We start from the raw sequence: 14,866 nt of genomic DNA on the forward strand, positions 1-14,866 counted from the left end.
AGGTATTACCTTTTTCATAGCTTGCAAATGCTTTAATTTTACCGATTTGAATTAAGAGTGGAAAATCAGTGAATCAAGAGGACAAGACCTCGGAGTGTAAAATGAATGTCTTTTCACCACCCAGGAAAAATCAGCACTGCTAAGAGGGAGACGTAGTGTGGATCCGGGTAACATTTAAAGTCAGTGATAATCCGGATGAAAGGATCATGCAGGATTACGAGCGTTTGCCCTTTTGCTTGTAGCCCACAGATCTGCTGCGGACGCCGTTTCAGACATGCTGAGGAGCGCTCTGCTGTGCGCAGCGCTCTGGCTCCTGTGCGCGCAGCCCTTTCCCTGCCCACCCACCTGTAGGTGCGCCTTCCGCGACGCCGCGCAGTGCTCGCGCGGCACGGTGGCCGGCATCGCCGCGCTCGGCCTGCCCACCAACCTCACGCACATCTTGCTTTTCCAAATGGGCCGCGGCACCTTGCAGAACAACAGCTTCAGTGGCATGACCGTCCTGCAGCGACTGTTGCTGTCCGACAGCCACGTTTCCGCCATTGCCCCAGGCACGTTCAACGACCAGATAAAACTTAAAACCCTGAGGTTATCGCGCAACAAGATCACTCATCTCCCAGGCGCACTGTTGGATAACCTGGTGCTCCTGGAACAGTTGTTTCTGGACGGCAATGAACTAAAGAGCCTTGACAAAAACCTGTTTCAGAAACTGGTTCACCTGCAGGAGCTCTTTCTGAACCAAAACCAACTCGCTTTCCTGCCTGCTAGCCTCTTCACACACCTGGGGAGCCTGAAATTGTTGGATTTATCGGGAAACAATTTGACCCACCTGCCCGAGGGGTTATTTGGGGCCCAGGTTAAGCTTGAGAAGCTTCTGCTCCACTCGAACCGGCTGGTCTCTCTGGGGTCGGGGCTGTTGGACAGCCTGCGGGCCCTGACGGAGCTGCAGCTCCACACCAATCACCTCCGTTCCATCGTCCCCGGCGCCTTCGACCAGCTGCGAAGCCTGAGCTCCTTGACCCTTTCCGGAAACAGCCTCGAGTTCCTGCCCTCCGCCCTCTTTCTTCATTCTCACAATCTGACCTTCCTGACCCTGTCTGAGAACCCGCTGGAGGAACTCCCCAAGGTGCTCTTCGGGGAGACAGGCGGCCTGCGGGAGCTGAGGCTGAAAGGCACCCAGCTGCGCACCCTGCCCGCCGCCGCCTTCTGCAACCTCACTGGCCTGCGCATCCTGGAGGTGTCGCTGAGCCCGGGGCTGAGCGCGCTCCCGGAGGACGCCTTCCGAGGCCTCGGCGAGCTGCAGGTGCTCGCCCTGAACTCCACAGGCCTGGCCTCCCTCCCCGCCGGCCTGCTCCGCGGCCTCGGCCGGCTGCGCCACGTGTCGCTGCGCAGCAATCGGCTGCGCGCCTTACCCAGCGCTCTCTTCCGCAACCTCAGCAGCCTGGAGGAGGTCCAGCTCGACCACAACCAGCTAGAGATCCTGCCGGGCGACGCGTTTGAGGCTCTGCCCCGGCTGGCGGAGGTCCTGCTGGGACACAATCCCTGGCGCTGCGACTGTGGCCTGGGGCCGTTCCTGGCGTGGCTGCGGCGGCACGCGGGCCTCGTGGGTCGAGCCGAGCCCCCGCGGTGTCACGGGCCCGGGCCGCACGGCGGCCGACTGCTCTGGACCCTGCAGGCGGGCGACCTCGTCTGCCCGCGCTCCGAGTCATGGATCCGGCCAGTGGTTGAGGGCCAAAGTCAGGACCATAGCCTGTTCTGGGGTCTTTATTTTCTGCTTTTAGCCGCTCAGGCTCTAATTACCGGGATCATTGTGTTTGCGATGATTAAACTCGGCAGGCTCTTTCGGAAATTAATCACAGAGTTCTGGTTTGAGGCGATGAGAAAACCTTGCAATTAATTAAAACGTGACCGGAGTATTGGCAGACGCGGCTCCGGGGAGAGCTCAGATCCGCTGACGCTATCTTCCTCTTCCTTCTTCCTCCTCTGCCATCTCCTTCCCTCCTTCTCTTCTCCCTGTTCAGTGACGCCTCTCCCTCTGAGCCCCCGTACCATTTACAGTGGTAAACCGTGACTGTCTGTTGTGCCTGTCTCCCTATCCACAGTGTGCTCCTGGCAGCGCGGACTGCGACGGCCCCTCCCTGTGCCCACAGTCGAGGGTGGCTGGGTGGGTGGGGTGACGAAGGCGGTCTCTGCACTGTGAACTGAGGGTGGGTGCAAAGGAGACAGCCAACTGCAGCCTCCCTCCTGCACCTGGTAGATGTCTGGCAAATGTTTGCAAAATGAATAAATAGAATGCGTGGGATCCGGCGATGGTGGGTTTTCCTAGGGGAGAAGATGGGTTGCTCTCTTTCCCTTTATCTGAAAAACAGAACTCTTTCATAGTTCTTTTCTTCCCGTTTTTTTCTCGCTTTACGTATGTCTGACCTGTGGGATTTGGGGGAGAGCGCTGAACTCCATCCACGCAAGAGTATGGATAGGCTTGCGTGACTGATGATGGGCTGAGAGAGAGACAACCCAGCCCTCCCTCCAGGAGCTCGGTACCCAGCGCGGTGCGGGCTGAGTGCCTAGGAGCTGGAGAAGGGCTGGCAGGCACCAGGGCGGGTGGGACCGGGGTTGGGGGAGGAGCGGGGACGTTCCAAGGGCTCTCAGCGTGCTGCTGGGAGATGCTGTTGATCCTGACTGTCGCCGGCTGCTGCGTGCCCGCGGAGCCCTGCTCTGCTTGTTCACGTGATCTGTGAGTTCCTGCTGGAGTCCTACAAGGGTGAAGTCTGTCATTTCGACACTGGGTTGGTTTTCATTTCCTGGAACTAAAGGCTACCTCATTTCACAAGCATGTACGGGACACCTGACAGTGACAGGTGTTCATGCACGTAATGATGAGCTTGGGTTCTAGTTTATTATGCTCGGATCACATTCTCATTTATTCCAATTGAAGGCAGTAAAACCCTCCTTTCTTTAATTGGGTGTCTGCTTGGGAGAACCAGTGGTTAAAGCATGGACTGGAGAAGAGTCAGAAACTGGTGGGTTGGGATCCCAGCTCCACCTACTAACTGCATAGGTCTGTGGGCAACACCCCTGAAATCTCCAAGCCTTGGTTTCCTCATCCCTGGAAAGGGATAAATAGCACCTGCCTCTTACAGTTGTTGTAAGAACTAAAGACAAGCTTCTGATGACTTAGCCCAGTGCCCTGCATACAGTAAATGCTCAATAAATGGTAGCTCTTATTATTAAAGGGCAAGCAATTATTACTGCTGTCACAGTTTTAAAAGAGCTTTGAGCTGGTCGTTTTTCTTCTTCTTTTTTCCTCTGTTGTATTTAAAGGTGAGACCAAACATCCTGGAATGGGTGATTACATTCAAGTTAGTCTGTCTTCACTTGTGAGTGGTCTCAGCCCTGTGTGGTCAGGCTCCGTGCTCAGGCTCCAGAGAAATAGATCCTCCAACAACAACCATTGGATATGGAGCAGAAGAGCTGGGGCTTCCTGGCATTTGTAGGTGCACTTCATTTTCAAGATCAAGTTCTGATGTCTCCTGGTGAAGTCTTCCTGGCTGCCCTGGCAGACTAAAAGTGTCCCCTTCTGTGTGCCCCCCTCTCAGGCTGTCAGGCATTGGGCATGCTCCCCACTCCATCTAGCCCGCTCACCTTGCACTCTAGGGGAATGTGTGTATGTGTGTGTGTGTGTGTGTGTGCCTCCTTATTTATTTCCACTCCTCCACACTGAAACTACCTACAGCATAAAACTCAGACTTTTTTTTTGATGGACTATGGACTCTAGTCCTAACCGCCCTGCTTTCTTGCAAGGATGAAATAGTCCAGGCCAATGCATATGGGGCTTGATAGATGTTGGCTATTCAGAGAAGGCAATGGCACCCCACTCCAGTACTCTTGCCTGGAAAATCCCATGGACAGAGGAGCCTGGTGGGCTGCAGTCCATGAGGTCGCTAAGAGTCGGACACGACTGAGCGACTTCACTTTCACTTTCATGCATTGGAGAAGGAAATGGCAGCCCACTCCAGTGTTCTTGCCTGGAGAATCCCAGGGACAGGGGAGCCTGGTGGGCTGCCGTATATGGGGCTGAACAGAGTTGGACACGACTGAAGCGACTCAGCAGCAGCAGCAGCAGAAGTTGGCTATTCCTGTGATTTGCTCTCTTAGAACACAGCGTGTCCTAGCGCGTCTCAATGCCTTTGCCCACATGTGTTTATTCAGCAAATGTTTATTGACCACCTCCTCTGTACCAGACACTCTTCTAAGCGAAAGGATAAATAAGCAAATAAAAATAGCAAATAAAACAAAATGTTTACATCTAAACTAAAACATCTCCCCCAAACTCCTGGTCATTATCTTCAAACATTCAGAAACGTGTGGAGAACGAACGTCTTTGGACACCTTAACCAGCTGTGTCAAATCTTTATACTTTGCTTTATTTGCTTAGATATTTTTTTAACCAAATAAAATGCAACAGATAAATTTGAAGCTCCTGTCTCTGTCTTTCCCCTGTTCTCATTCCTTTCCTTAGAGGTAACCGCATTAATAAATTGAATCTTTCACATCCCTAGGTGTCTTTTTATACTCTTACTACATGTGCCCACAACTCTTTAAGCAAGTGGAATCCTTTGCCTATTTTCAAGGTTGTCTATAAATGCTACTTTGCATATAGTATTAAAATTTTTTCCTGGGCTCACATTTTTGAGATTTATCCACCTGAAGTATTTGGCTCTAGTTCATTTTAATAGCTACATAATAGTGAATGTATATACCACAACTTATCTGTTCTCTTGTTGATGAACATTCACTCCCAGTGTTTTTTTTCTTTTCTTTTTATGCCCCGTTACTCTACAATTTCACCAACTCTTGATAACATCAAAATTTTAAATTTCTGTCAATCTGAAAAGTATGGAATGATATCTCATAGCTATTTTATATTTCCCTGATAACTAGTGAACCTGAACTTATCTTTAAATGTTTATTGAGTGTTTAGAGCCTTCTTTGAATTATCTGTGCATATACATCAACCAATGCATGATGGGACATTTCGTCTTTTCATTATTACTAATTTGTAAGAACTCTCTACATATCCTGGACACTAATGTTCTGTAAATTATATTCTTTGCAAGTACCTTTTTTCACTATCTGACTTTCTTAAAAAAGGCTTTTATTTGTCTGGCTGTTCCGGGTCTGTGTTGCTGTGTGAGCTTTTCCCGAGTAGCAGAGGTCAGGGGTTATTTTTGTTGTGGTGCTCGGGCTGCTCATTGCAGTGGCTTCTCTTCGTGGAGCATGGGCTCTAGAGCACAGATTCAATAATTGTGGCGCATGGGCTTAGTTCATCCACGGCAGGTGGGATCTTCCTGGACCAGGGGTCAAACCTGTGTCTTCTCCACTGGCAGGTGGATTCTTTACCACCGAGCCACCACGACTGAAGCAATTTAGCACTCATGGACTTTTGTTTTATGGATGCAGTCTCTTGGATTTCTCTTAGGATACTAGAATTTAACATTTTATAGTTTTTAAAAAACTTTTTATTTTATATTGGTGTATAGCCAATTGACAAACAATGTTGTAATAGTTTCAGGTAAATGGTGAAGTGACTCAGACATACATATACGTGTGTTCATTCCCCCAAACTCCCCCTCCCATCCAGGCTGCCACATGAGCAGAGTTCCATGTGTACAGTAGGTCCTTGTTGGTTATCCAAAATTTTGAGGTTTTAAAGGCTTCCTTTCTGAGCTGTATCTGTTTTCTCTGGGATTTGTTGTTGTTGTTTGCTTCCCATAAGTGCTTGGTTATTGGCTCATACTTGAAAAGTGAGGCAATAAAAATCACCGACTCTGAGAGCTTTGTGCACATGGGCGAGCTTCATGTTAAGGGTTCTGGAGTAGCAGGCTGAGTATTATCCTGGGGATCTCGACAGGCCAGAATATTTGTGGAGGGTTGTTTTCTCTAGCACAGTGTACTTTTAAAAACTAATTTGTTTGTTTTCCTAGAGACGGAAGCAGAGGCAACTGTCCCATATAGTAGCTTTCAAACAGCCCCCTGGATTTTAATCCCAAATCTCACACCCACGTGTCCTGCACTGAGTGAGTGAGTGAGTGAAAGTCACTCAGTTGTGTCTGACTCTTTGTGACCCCCATGGAATTCTCCAGGCCAGAATACTGGAGTGGGTAGCTTTTCCCTTCTCCGGGGGATCTTCCCAACCCAGGGTTTGAACCCAGGTCTCCTTCATTGCAGGAGGATTCTTTACCAACTGAGCTATCGGGGAAGCCTGAAAACTGTCCTTCATTGTTCCCGGTATAATCAATTTTCAAACCCCTCTGGAGCTCTGTTAAGGAAATGCGATTGCTCTGCTCAGCTACCTTCAACTGTTCTGTTCCATAAATATGCTGAAATCTCTAGTCCATTGATAATCTTTTTCCATTCCCCGTGATGTAGTGGGTTTATCATTTCAGTTCCTTTGCTGCTATCTAAGTGGGGTCCCTGCAGGGAGAGGAGATAAATGCGGACAATCAATTTACATGTTTAACTGCAAGTCCATCCATTTATTTTCTCCAAGTTTCCAATCCCCTCTCCCCTCAGCGTGTTGTAATTGGCTTCTCTTTCTGAAACGACTGCAAGTTGGACTTTGAATCCCTGCTGACATTGCGATTGACCAAGTCAGTTTTGGGAGAAGTCACCCTGGGCTTCCCAGCTTTTAAAAATCATCATTACTACCAGGGCGTGCCGAAGGCAGGGAGATTCCAGGACTCACTGCCCAGTCATTGCACACACCCTCATTAGGCATCTGGAATGTTACAAGATGATTTCCTCACCATCATAAAGAGACAAGCATTAATTGAATTCAGTGGCTGGATCCGGAGTACCGGGAGCCTGCAATGCCCCCAGGGCGGAACAATAAACAGCCCCTCCCCAGTGACACTCTTCCTCCATCCCCTTCCACCTCTCTGTTGATGCTTCCAGGTGCTTCTTGCTTTTATTACCCCAGCACAGATATTGATATTTTCAAGTCCACTGCTTTGGAGGGTTCTGTGTTCCAGCATCTGCCGCATCCAACCAAGCTTTATTAAACATCTAATACATGCTTAGTACCATGAAATCAATTTTCCTAACCCTCAAACTGCCCTGAGAGGCAGTTGTTATTATCCCACTTTGTTGATGAGAAAACTGAGGTCCAGAGTGGAGCAGTAATGTACCTAAGGTTATGATTGGCTGAGCTGTCTGTGAGCTCTAGTCTCCTGGCTTCTGGCCTAGACTATTCCAAGCCCCCAGTGCTTCTCCTGGTATGGACAGGTCACCTGCTCAGCCCAGGACATGATGAATGTGGGAGGCAAGCACCAGGAGGACATTCTTTTGTGGGTGTAGACATCCTGACCTAGGAGTTCTAGTCCCTTAAGCCTACTGGGGGCTCCCTGAGAGCTGAGAGTCATTCGGGGGGCTTTGGTTGCTGAGAAGGAGGAAAGAAGAGAGATATAGAGAGAGGAATAGGGAAGAAAAAAGAGTGGGAGAGAGGTGGTTGAGAGGACAAGGAAACAAGAGAAAGGAAGTAGAAATCTAAGTGCACACCATTCTGACAGCGGCTGGAAGGGTGGCCTCGACCCAACAGTCACCGTCAAGAGCCCGTGGGAGGCACTGTTGTGCGGTGGGAGTGGCAGAGGGTTGGTCTCAGCTGTGGGTCTCAGCAACGCCACTGACTGACTTCCCCCATCCTCTTGGGGGTATTATCAGAGTCAAAGAAAGGGAGTTCCCTAACAGTCCACTGGTTAAAGCATCACTGCAGGGTGAGCAGTTTCAATCCCTGGTCGGGAAACTATGATCCCACATGTCACATGTAGCCAAAAAAAAAAAAAAAAAAAAATTGAGTCTAAGATGATCATGGGTGTAAAAGTGCATTGGCAACCAGAGTTCTGTTCAGCAGGGAGTGGTCTCCTTGTTGTCAGCACATCATGAGGGGAGAGTGGTTTTTGATCCAGAGCCTCCACATCTCAGAGCATAACCCAAAACAGTCCTGCTCAACACAAAGAAGACCCAGGATGGAAAAACATCACAGAGGATGCAAAGGGACAACAGGGACACAAGCCTTTCCCATGGTCCTGGCCTCCCTCCACAGGCCCTGCAGCCCAGAGCTCCCACATCGCGGGGGCTGCCAGCCTGAACCCCAGTCGAACCCCAGAGAGCTGGGGGCTGTCTCTGCCTTGACAGAAGGCAGAAAGCTGGGCCTCCTTCCTGGCCCCAAAGCCCTAGTGATTCAGATCCTCAGTGCCATCAAAAGAGAAACAGATAATGTCAGTATTTCTGTGTTTTTCCCCCTTCAAACTCAAGGTCAAAGTCAGCCTGAGTTTAAATTCTTTTCAGCTAATTTGTAGGGCAGAGGTAGAGGAGAGGACTGCAGTGAAACCCTGCGGCCCACCCAGCTTTGGGAATGCTAGTGTTCTAATGAGTTATTGGCTTCATGTCTCCAGCACTGGCAGCACAGGCATGTTCTTTACCACTAGCACCACCTGGGAAGCCCCCTGCATACAACTACAATGCCTTAAAGAATCTATTTCCACAAGCAAGTAGTTATTCCCTGTGGAACATAATGGCCAAAACAATGGCCACCAAAGATGTCTGGGTTTTAATCCTCAAACCTATGAAAGTATAAATAGTTTACCTTACAAGGCAAAAGGGGGTTTCACAGAAATTTTTAGGTTTAGGATCTTGAGTTGAGAAGATTATCCAGGTGAACCCAATCACAAGGGTTCTCATATGTGAAGGGAGGCAGAAGCTGGAGAAAGAACTGAAGATGTGACGACAATGCTATTGGCTTTGAAGATGGAGACAGGGGGCCATGAGTCAAGGAGTGCAGGCAGCCTATAGCAGCTGGAAAAGGCAAGGATGTTGATCCTCTCCTGATGCCTCCTGAAGGAGCCCAACCCAGCTGACACCTTGAGTTTAGGCCAGGGAGACACATGTTGGGTTGGTGGTCATTCACTATTACAGCAGTAGGAAACTAACTTTTCCCATTTCCATGCCTCGATCACAGCATCTAGCAATGTTTACTGTAATTCTACTTGTGCGGATCTCCTTAACTGGGCTCCTTGGAATAAAAGCTATATATTAAGTAGCCTTCTGCCATGGTGCTCCTGGGTCTAATAGGTGCTCTCCTAAATGAATATTCTTACCTAATTTGAACTCCAGAATCAGACCTGACAGAGGTCAGCTGCCACACAGATGTCCTGCCTTTTAAAGAATTAAATATTCTTCCTTTTTAAGGTTTTGGAAAATCAGGATTTACCACGCATGTAATTATGAGCACAGGTTCACATAACTGTTCTCTGAGAAATTGTGACCTTTGTGTGTGTCTCTGAAGCTTAGAGAAGAGATGGCAGGAAGGAGAAGGGGCCTGTGGATAAGCTGCCTCCTTAGGTCTCCAGGAGGATGATTTGGGATGTTGGCCTTCACCTTGAATGTTATGTGGAACCAAGATTAGTAATTAATCTAGTGGAGGCAGGGTAATAGAAAATGATTAGGGCGAAGGGTGGGAGGGGGAGCTGGTGAAAGACTGGAACCCAGGGATATGGAAACTGGTTGAGAAGCAGGGGTGTTTAGTCTGGAAAGGAGAGGATTTGGGGGGCTGATCTCTGAGTTTAGGGCTTCCTAGGTGGCACTCATGGTAAAGAATCCACTTGCCAGTGGAGGAGACATTAGAGACTGGGGTTCAATCCCTGGGTCGGGAAGATCCCCTGGAGGAGGGAATGGCAAGCCACTCCAGTATCCTTGCCTGGAGAATCCCATGGACAGAGGAGCCTGGTGGGGTAAAGTCCACGGGGTCGTAAAGAATTGGACATCACTGAGCACACATACATCACTGTGTTTAACCAGTTCGGGGTTGCTATGGGGAAGGGAGAGGAACTTGTTTCATGGGGTCCCAAGGGACAGAACAAGGACCACTTGGCAGGGAATACGTGGTGGGTGGTGGGGGAGACACTTGGCCCAAGGATTGGAGTGGCCGTCACGTGGGGGCATGAGCTGTCTCTGTGAGCTGCTCAAGCTGCAGCTGAGCCACCCGGAGATGGAAGGAATTCCAGTGTTTGATGGAGACAGGTGTGAGGCTGGACCATGCCCTTTAAGATCCTTCTCCCTCACATGGCCTGTGATTACTCTACCTTGCCCCGGGTTGACCTGGGCAAATACAGGTGTAACCCACTCCCCGGACTCTGGCCTCCGGAGACACTGGCCATGGCCTTGTTGAGCTGCTTTGAACAAAAAGAAAGAGCAATTTGCTGACACTGTGTTGGTGCCTAATGCCCTGGGGTCAGTCACGTCCTCAGACATAAAGCCTGCTGTCCCAACAGCAGGATTTTTGCAGCTTGCTCTTTTCAGGGAGGAGGCCTGTCACTGGCCAGCAGGGCCTCCCAGGGGTTTATATTCCAGATTGCTTTGGAAAAGCTCAGCCCTAGGTTCCCACAGTCCTTCGAGGGCTGGCCCCTGGCCAAAGTGTGTGTTAGCTTTTCTCCTCACTTCCTGTGCCCTTCCTCTAGACACCCACTCCCCCAACTCCTCCACTCCGCCCCCCAGGGATCAGATCCTCACTCTGATACTGACCAGCTGTGTGACTGTGAATGAGTTCTTTCCCTTCCCTGGGCCTTAGTGTTCCCAGTGGTAAAGTAGGGGTCTGAATCAGAAGGCCTCTCCCACTCTGATGCTACCGGAGCCCAGAATCTAGACCCTGAATAAAACACTTCCCTCCTTTGTCCGTCTGCCTCTGTCCTTTCAAAGACACATCCCTGCCACTTGTCTCCCCACCCTACGCTGCCCTTGAATAATTGAATGTCTCATCTCCTTCCTACTACTTAAGCAACTACAAAAAGGGCCCCTTTTCAGTCTGAGTCTGTCCAAGCGTCTCTGTCCCCACATGCATTCCTACCACCTTTGCAGAAGCGCATTTTAGCGTTGTTCTCATGGGCTCCTGGTTGGAGGCCACCCGGCGAGGTCCCCTCTGAGCCCTGGGTTTAGTTGGCACTGTGCCTTGGCCCAAGGCTCCCAGCTAACTGGGAACAGAGCCTGCCTGTCCTGCAGCAGCTGCCTGCCACCTCGTCCCTGCCACCCTCTGGCAGTCCTGGAATCTCGCTCATCCTAGCGTAATGGCAAGAGTTCTCTGGGTAATCATGGCCCTGGTCTCTCCCCCCACCGATGGCTGGACACAGGTGTTCTTGGAACAATCATGGTGAGACCTGGGTGAGGAAGTGTTTTGTAAGCAGCAGAGTTCTCTGTGAGGAATGACTACATCTGGGAGGTCCACTGGGACAGTCAGGCAGGGCCTCCCTGTGATTGGGCTCTCCCTGGTAGCGTCGGGAGAGGCATGTTAGGTCATCTGGTGCTACTGGGCTTAGACACATTGAGTCAGATGCTTCCTGGAAAGAGAGAAAGAGCAAGACAGAGACAGAGGGACAGAACGAGACAAAGATTGCGTGTGGACTCCATCTTGGCTGTGCCCCTCACTGCAGGGCCCTCGGCCAGTTCTCCGAGTCTGTGATCTCAGTTCCCTCAACTGCAAATCGAGAAATCTGCTCTCAATGTCAGACCACCACAAGCCCCTGCTCTCAGTGAGTTTCAGTGAACTCAAGGCTCTTCTCTGCCTCCCTGGGACATCTGAGTTGTCACCAAGGCTGAGGCAGCAGGGAACAAGAGTGGTCTGGGCAGAGGAGGGAGCCAGCGGGGCCATGGAGATCCCTGCTTGGGCTATACCCCCACAGCCCTCCCGCACTGAGGCGTCAGCCTCCTGACAGGCCTGCAGTGCCAGCCTCTTAATCAGAGCCCTGCCCTTTGGACGTGGTTTATAGACCGAGGTATGGGATGTCACTTAAACACCCAGTGGAAAACCAGTTCCCGCATCTTTGTTTCTTCCTGAGGAATACCTGCTTCTGTTCAGATTAAGCAGGTGGTCCTTTTTTGGGCTTTTAAAGACTCTCCCTGTTAAAAACACTTAGATTTTATAAGAGGTCAGCTCCAGCATGGGTGGGTCTGGATTTCTGGGGAGAAGCCCAGTACCTTGACACTTGGCCTAGGCAGCAGAGTTGGCCTCATGGCCACATGATGTTCTTTCAAATCTCAGGTGAGTAGAGCAATATTTAGGGCAAGTTGCTGGAAAGAGAAGACGTGGGAAGTGGTTCAGTCACTCCCCCAGGCCCCCTAGAAGATGTCCCTGAGACAAGCAAGCAGTGTAGAGCTGTGAATGGCTTTCTAAATTCCCACGCATAAACCCATACAGAAAAGTACATGAATCACATGTGTGCCACTGGATGAATGATCACAAACTGAAGTTTGAAGTTTCACTTCGAGTCTCATTCTTGAATCCCTTTTAGTTCTTCACTCTTGTTTTTCCTCCTCCTTTCCTTCTTCCTTTTAACTTAGGTTTTGTTTAAAAATGTTTTGTTACATTTTACTTTGTTGTTGCTCAGTCGCTCAGTCCTGTCTGACTCTTTGTGACCCCATGGACTGCAGCGCCTCAGGGTTCCCTGTCCTTCACTGTCTCCCGGTGTCTGCTCAAACTCACGTCCATCGAATCGGTGATGCCATCCAACCGTCTCATCCTCTGTCGTCCCCTTCTCCTCCTGCCCTCAATCTTTCCCAGAATCAGGGTCTTTTCCGAAGAGTTGGCTCCTCGCATCTAGTGGCCAAAGTATTGGAGCTTCAGCTTCAGCTTCGGCGTCAGTCCATTCAGTGAAAATTCAGGGTTGATTTCCTTTAGGATTGGCTGGTTTGATCTCCTTGCTGTCCAATGGACTCTCGAGTCTTCTCCAGCATCACAGTCCAAAAGCATCAATTCTTCGGTGCTCAGCCTTTATGGTCCAACTCTCACATCCATACATGACTACTGGAAAAACCATAGCTTTGACTAAATGGACGTCACGACTATACTGACCTTTCATTTGAGCTACCTCAAATCCTTTCTGGAACTGGAAGGGATGAGAGTAAATATGCAAAAAGATGAATGAGTGTCTGGATAAATACACAGTTCTCGGAGATGACTGGGAAGCTGGTCCACCCAAAGTCACGAGTCCTGAGGACCATGACTCCATCCTAGACATGAGGAAAGGCTTCCCGGGAGGGATGGGTGATCAGAGCAGGAGACAGCCAGGGGGAATCCTTGTTCAGTCCTGACACCAGCTCTGACATCAGCTCCCTCCTCCTTGTCACTTGTCACCTGGGTCTCCACTCAGCCTGTTAACCACTTGCCACTTCCTTCTAGGTTCCAGCTGTAATAAGCTCCATCATGGCACTTCTGTCTTCAAAATCCTCTGCTGTCAGGAGCAAAGCTTAGTTATGTCCCTTAATTTGTCACCAGGGAAATGACTGATGCCAGAGAAGACAGCCTGTCATTCCAAAGACTCAGGTGATGGCTCTGACGATGGAACCCAGTCACTACTGTCATTTACCCTTGTTTTCCCCTCCGAGTAGTAACCACAGCTTCATTAATGAAGACCAGCAGCTTGTTCAGCTGTCTTATTTCTTATGCAAAAGCTGACCAGAAGGCCGTTTTAAGAATAAAAAGGTGTGGGGTAACAGAAAATGCAGGGTTCTAATCTCAATGTTTGACCGAGACGTCTCTGGAATTCAGTTTCCTTTTCTAGAAGAGTGTAGATTTAAACTAGATGAGGTCTAGGGTCCTTTCCAGATCTTGGCTTCCCCCTAATACCTCCTCAGAAGCATATGGTTTGGGTGAGCAGTATTGTGAGGACCCTGAACACTTTTAAGTGACAAAAGTGGTTCTGGAGAATAACACATGTATAAGCAATTGTTTGAATGAAAGAAGAAACAACCCCAATTCTTTCTGATACTGATTTTATTTAGAAAAGTTTATAGATTTATTTCCTTTTTGCACAAGTCCTTAAAAGGAGGAATGGGAACCTCACCATGAAAATGTCTCAGTTTCTTAACAGTAGCTGCCATGACCTTTCAAGGTACAGGATTGAATAGATGGCCTAGAAACACAAGTTGGGAGTTTTTTGAAGCAAATGAGGAGCAGAATTACAGAGGCCTCAGCTCAGGCAAGCCATCTGAAGGGGCTCCAATTTGAAATGCTCTTTTTAGGTCCTACTATGGAACTGAGTTGCTGAAGGCTCCAAGTGCGATGAAACCTCTGAAGAGCTAACTATTTATGACAGTCTGTTATTCTGTGAAAAAATCTGGGTCTGGGACTTGTCCAGACCCAGCCCAGCGGACTCCCATCCTGCAAGAGCCACCACTTCCCCAGCCAAGTCTAGAAGGAGCCTGGTTCCCTCTTTGCACCTGTGTGGTGAGAGAAGGCCTTCTCTGGTCTTGTTTACCATTTATATATAATAAATAACAACGATAATAAATTAAGCTGGAGGCTGTCGAGTCTGGGTACTGATGTATGTGGTGCACAGTATGGAGTCAAAGGGTCTGAAATTAGTCAAAATTAGGGTGTTAATCACTCAATCATGTCCAGCTCTCTGCAATTCCATGGGTTATAGCCAGCCAGGCTCCTTTGTCCATGAAATTCTCTGGGCAAGAATACTGCAGTGGGTAGCCAATCCCTTCTCCAGGGGATCTTCCTGACCCAGGGATTGAACCTGGATCTCCTGTATTACAGGCACATTCTTTACCATCTGAGCCACTAGGGAAGCCTGAAATGAGTCAAGGCAAATGCAAATATGAACTGTGAACAAAAATTTCCCACCTCCTTCTATCCCTTCTCTTCTCCCTCCCTCCTTTCTTTCTTTTCCTTTATCAGATGGAATGGGATGAAAATTTATGATTTTTTTCACAGAAAAACAGACTGTTATAAATAGTTAGCTCATGTAATGTCCCCACTTTATGGATGGGAAAACTGATACCCAAAAGGGAACAGGACTTACTAAGGTCCAGATTC

General features: G+C 49.2%; 1 protein-coding gene across 1 annotated transcript; it reads left to right on the top strand.

Moving 5' to 3' along the window:
- The first annotated feature begins 274 nt into the window (after window positions 1–274).
- On the top strand, window positions 275–1,894 carry GP5 (glycoprotein V platelet). The gene has a single exon (XM_052649861.1). The coding sequence runs from the start codon at window positions 275–277 to the stop codon at window positions 1,892–1,894; it is 1,620 nt and encodes a 539-aa protein (XP_052505821.1).
- The last annotated feature ends 12,972 nt before the right edge of the window (window positions 1,895–14,866 follow it).

This window comes from Budorcas taxicolor, chromosome 1 (genome assembly GCF_023091745.1).
Source record: "Budorcas taxicolor isolate Tak-1 chromosome 1, Takin1.1, whole genome shotgun sequence".
Lineage (NCBI taxonomy): Eukaryota > Metazoa > Chordata > Mammalia > Artiodactyla > Bovidae > Budorcas > Budorcas taxicolor.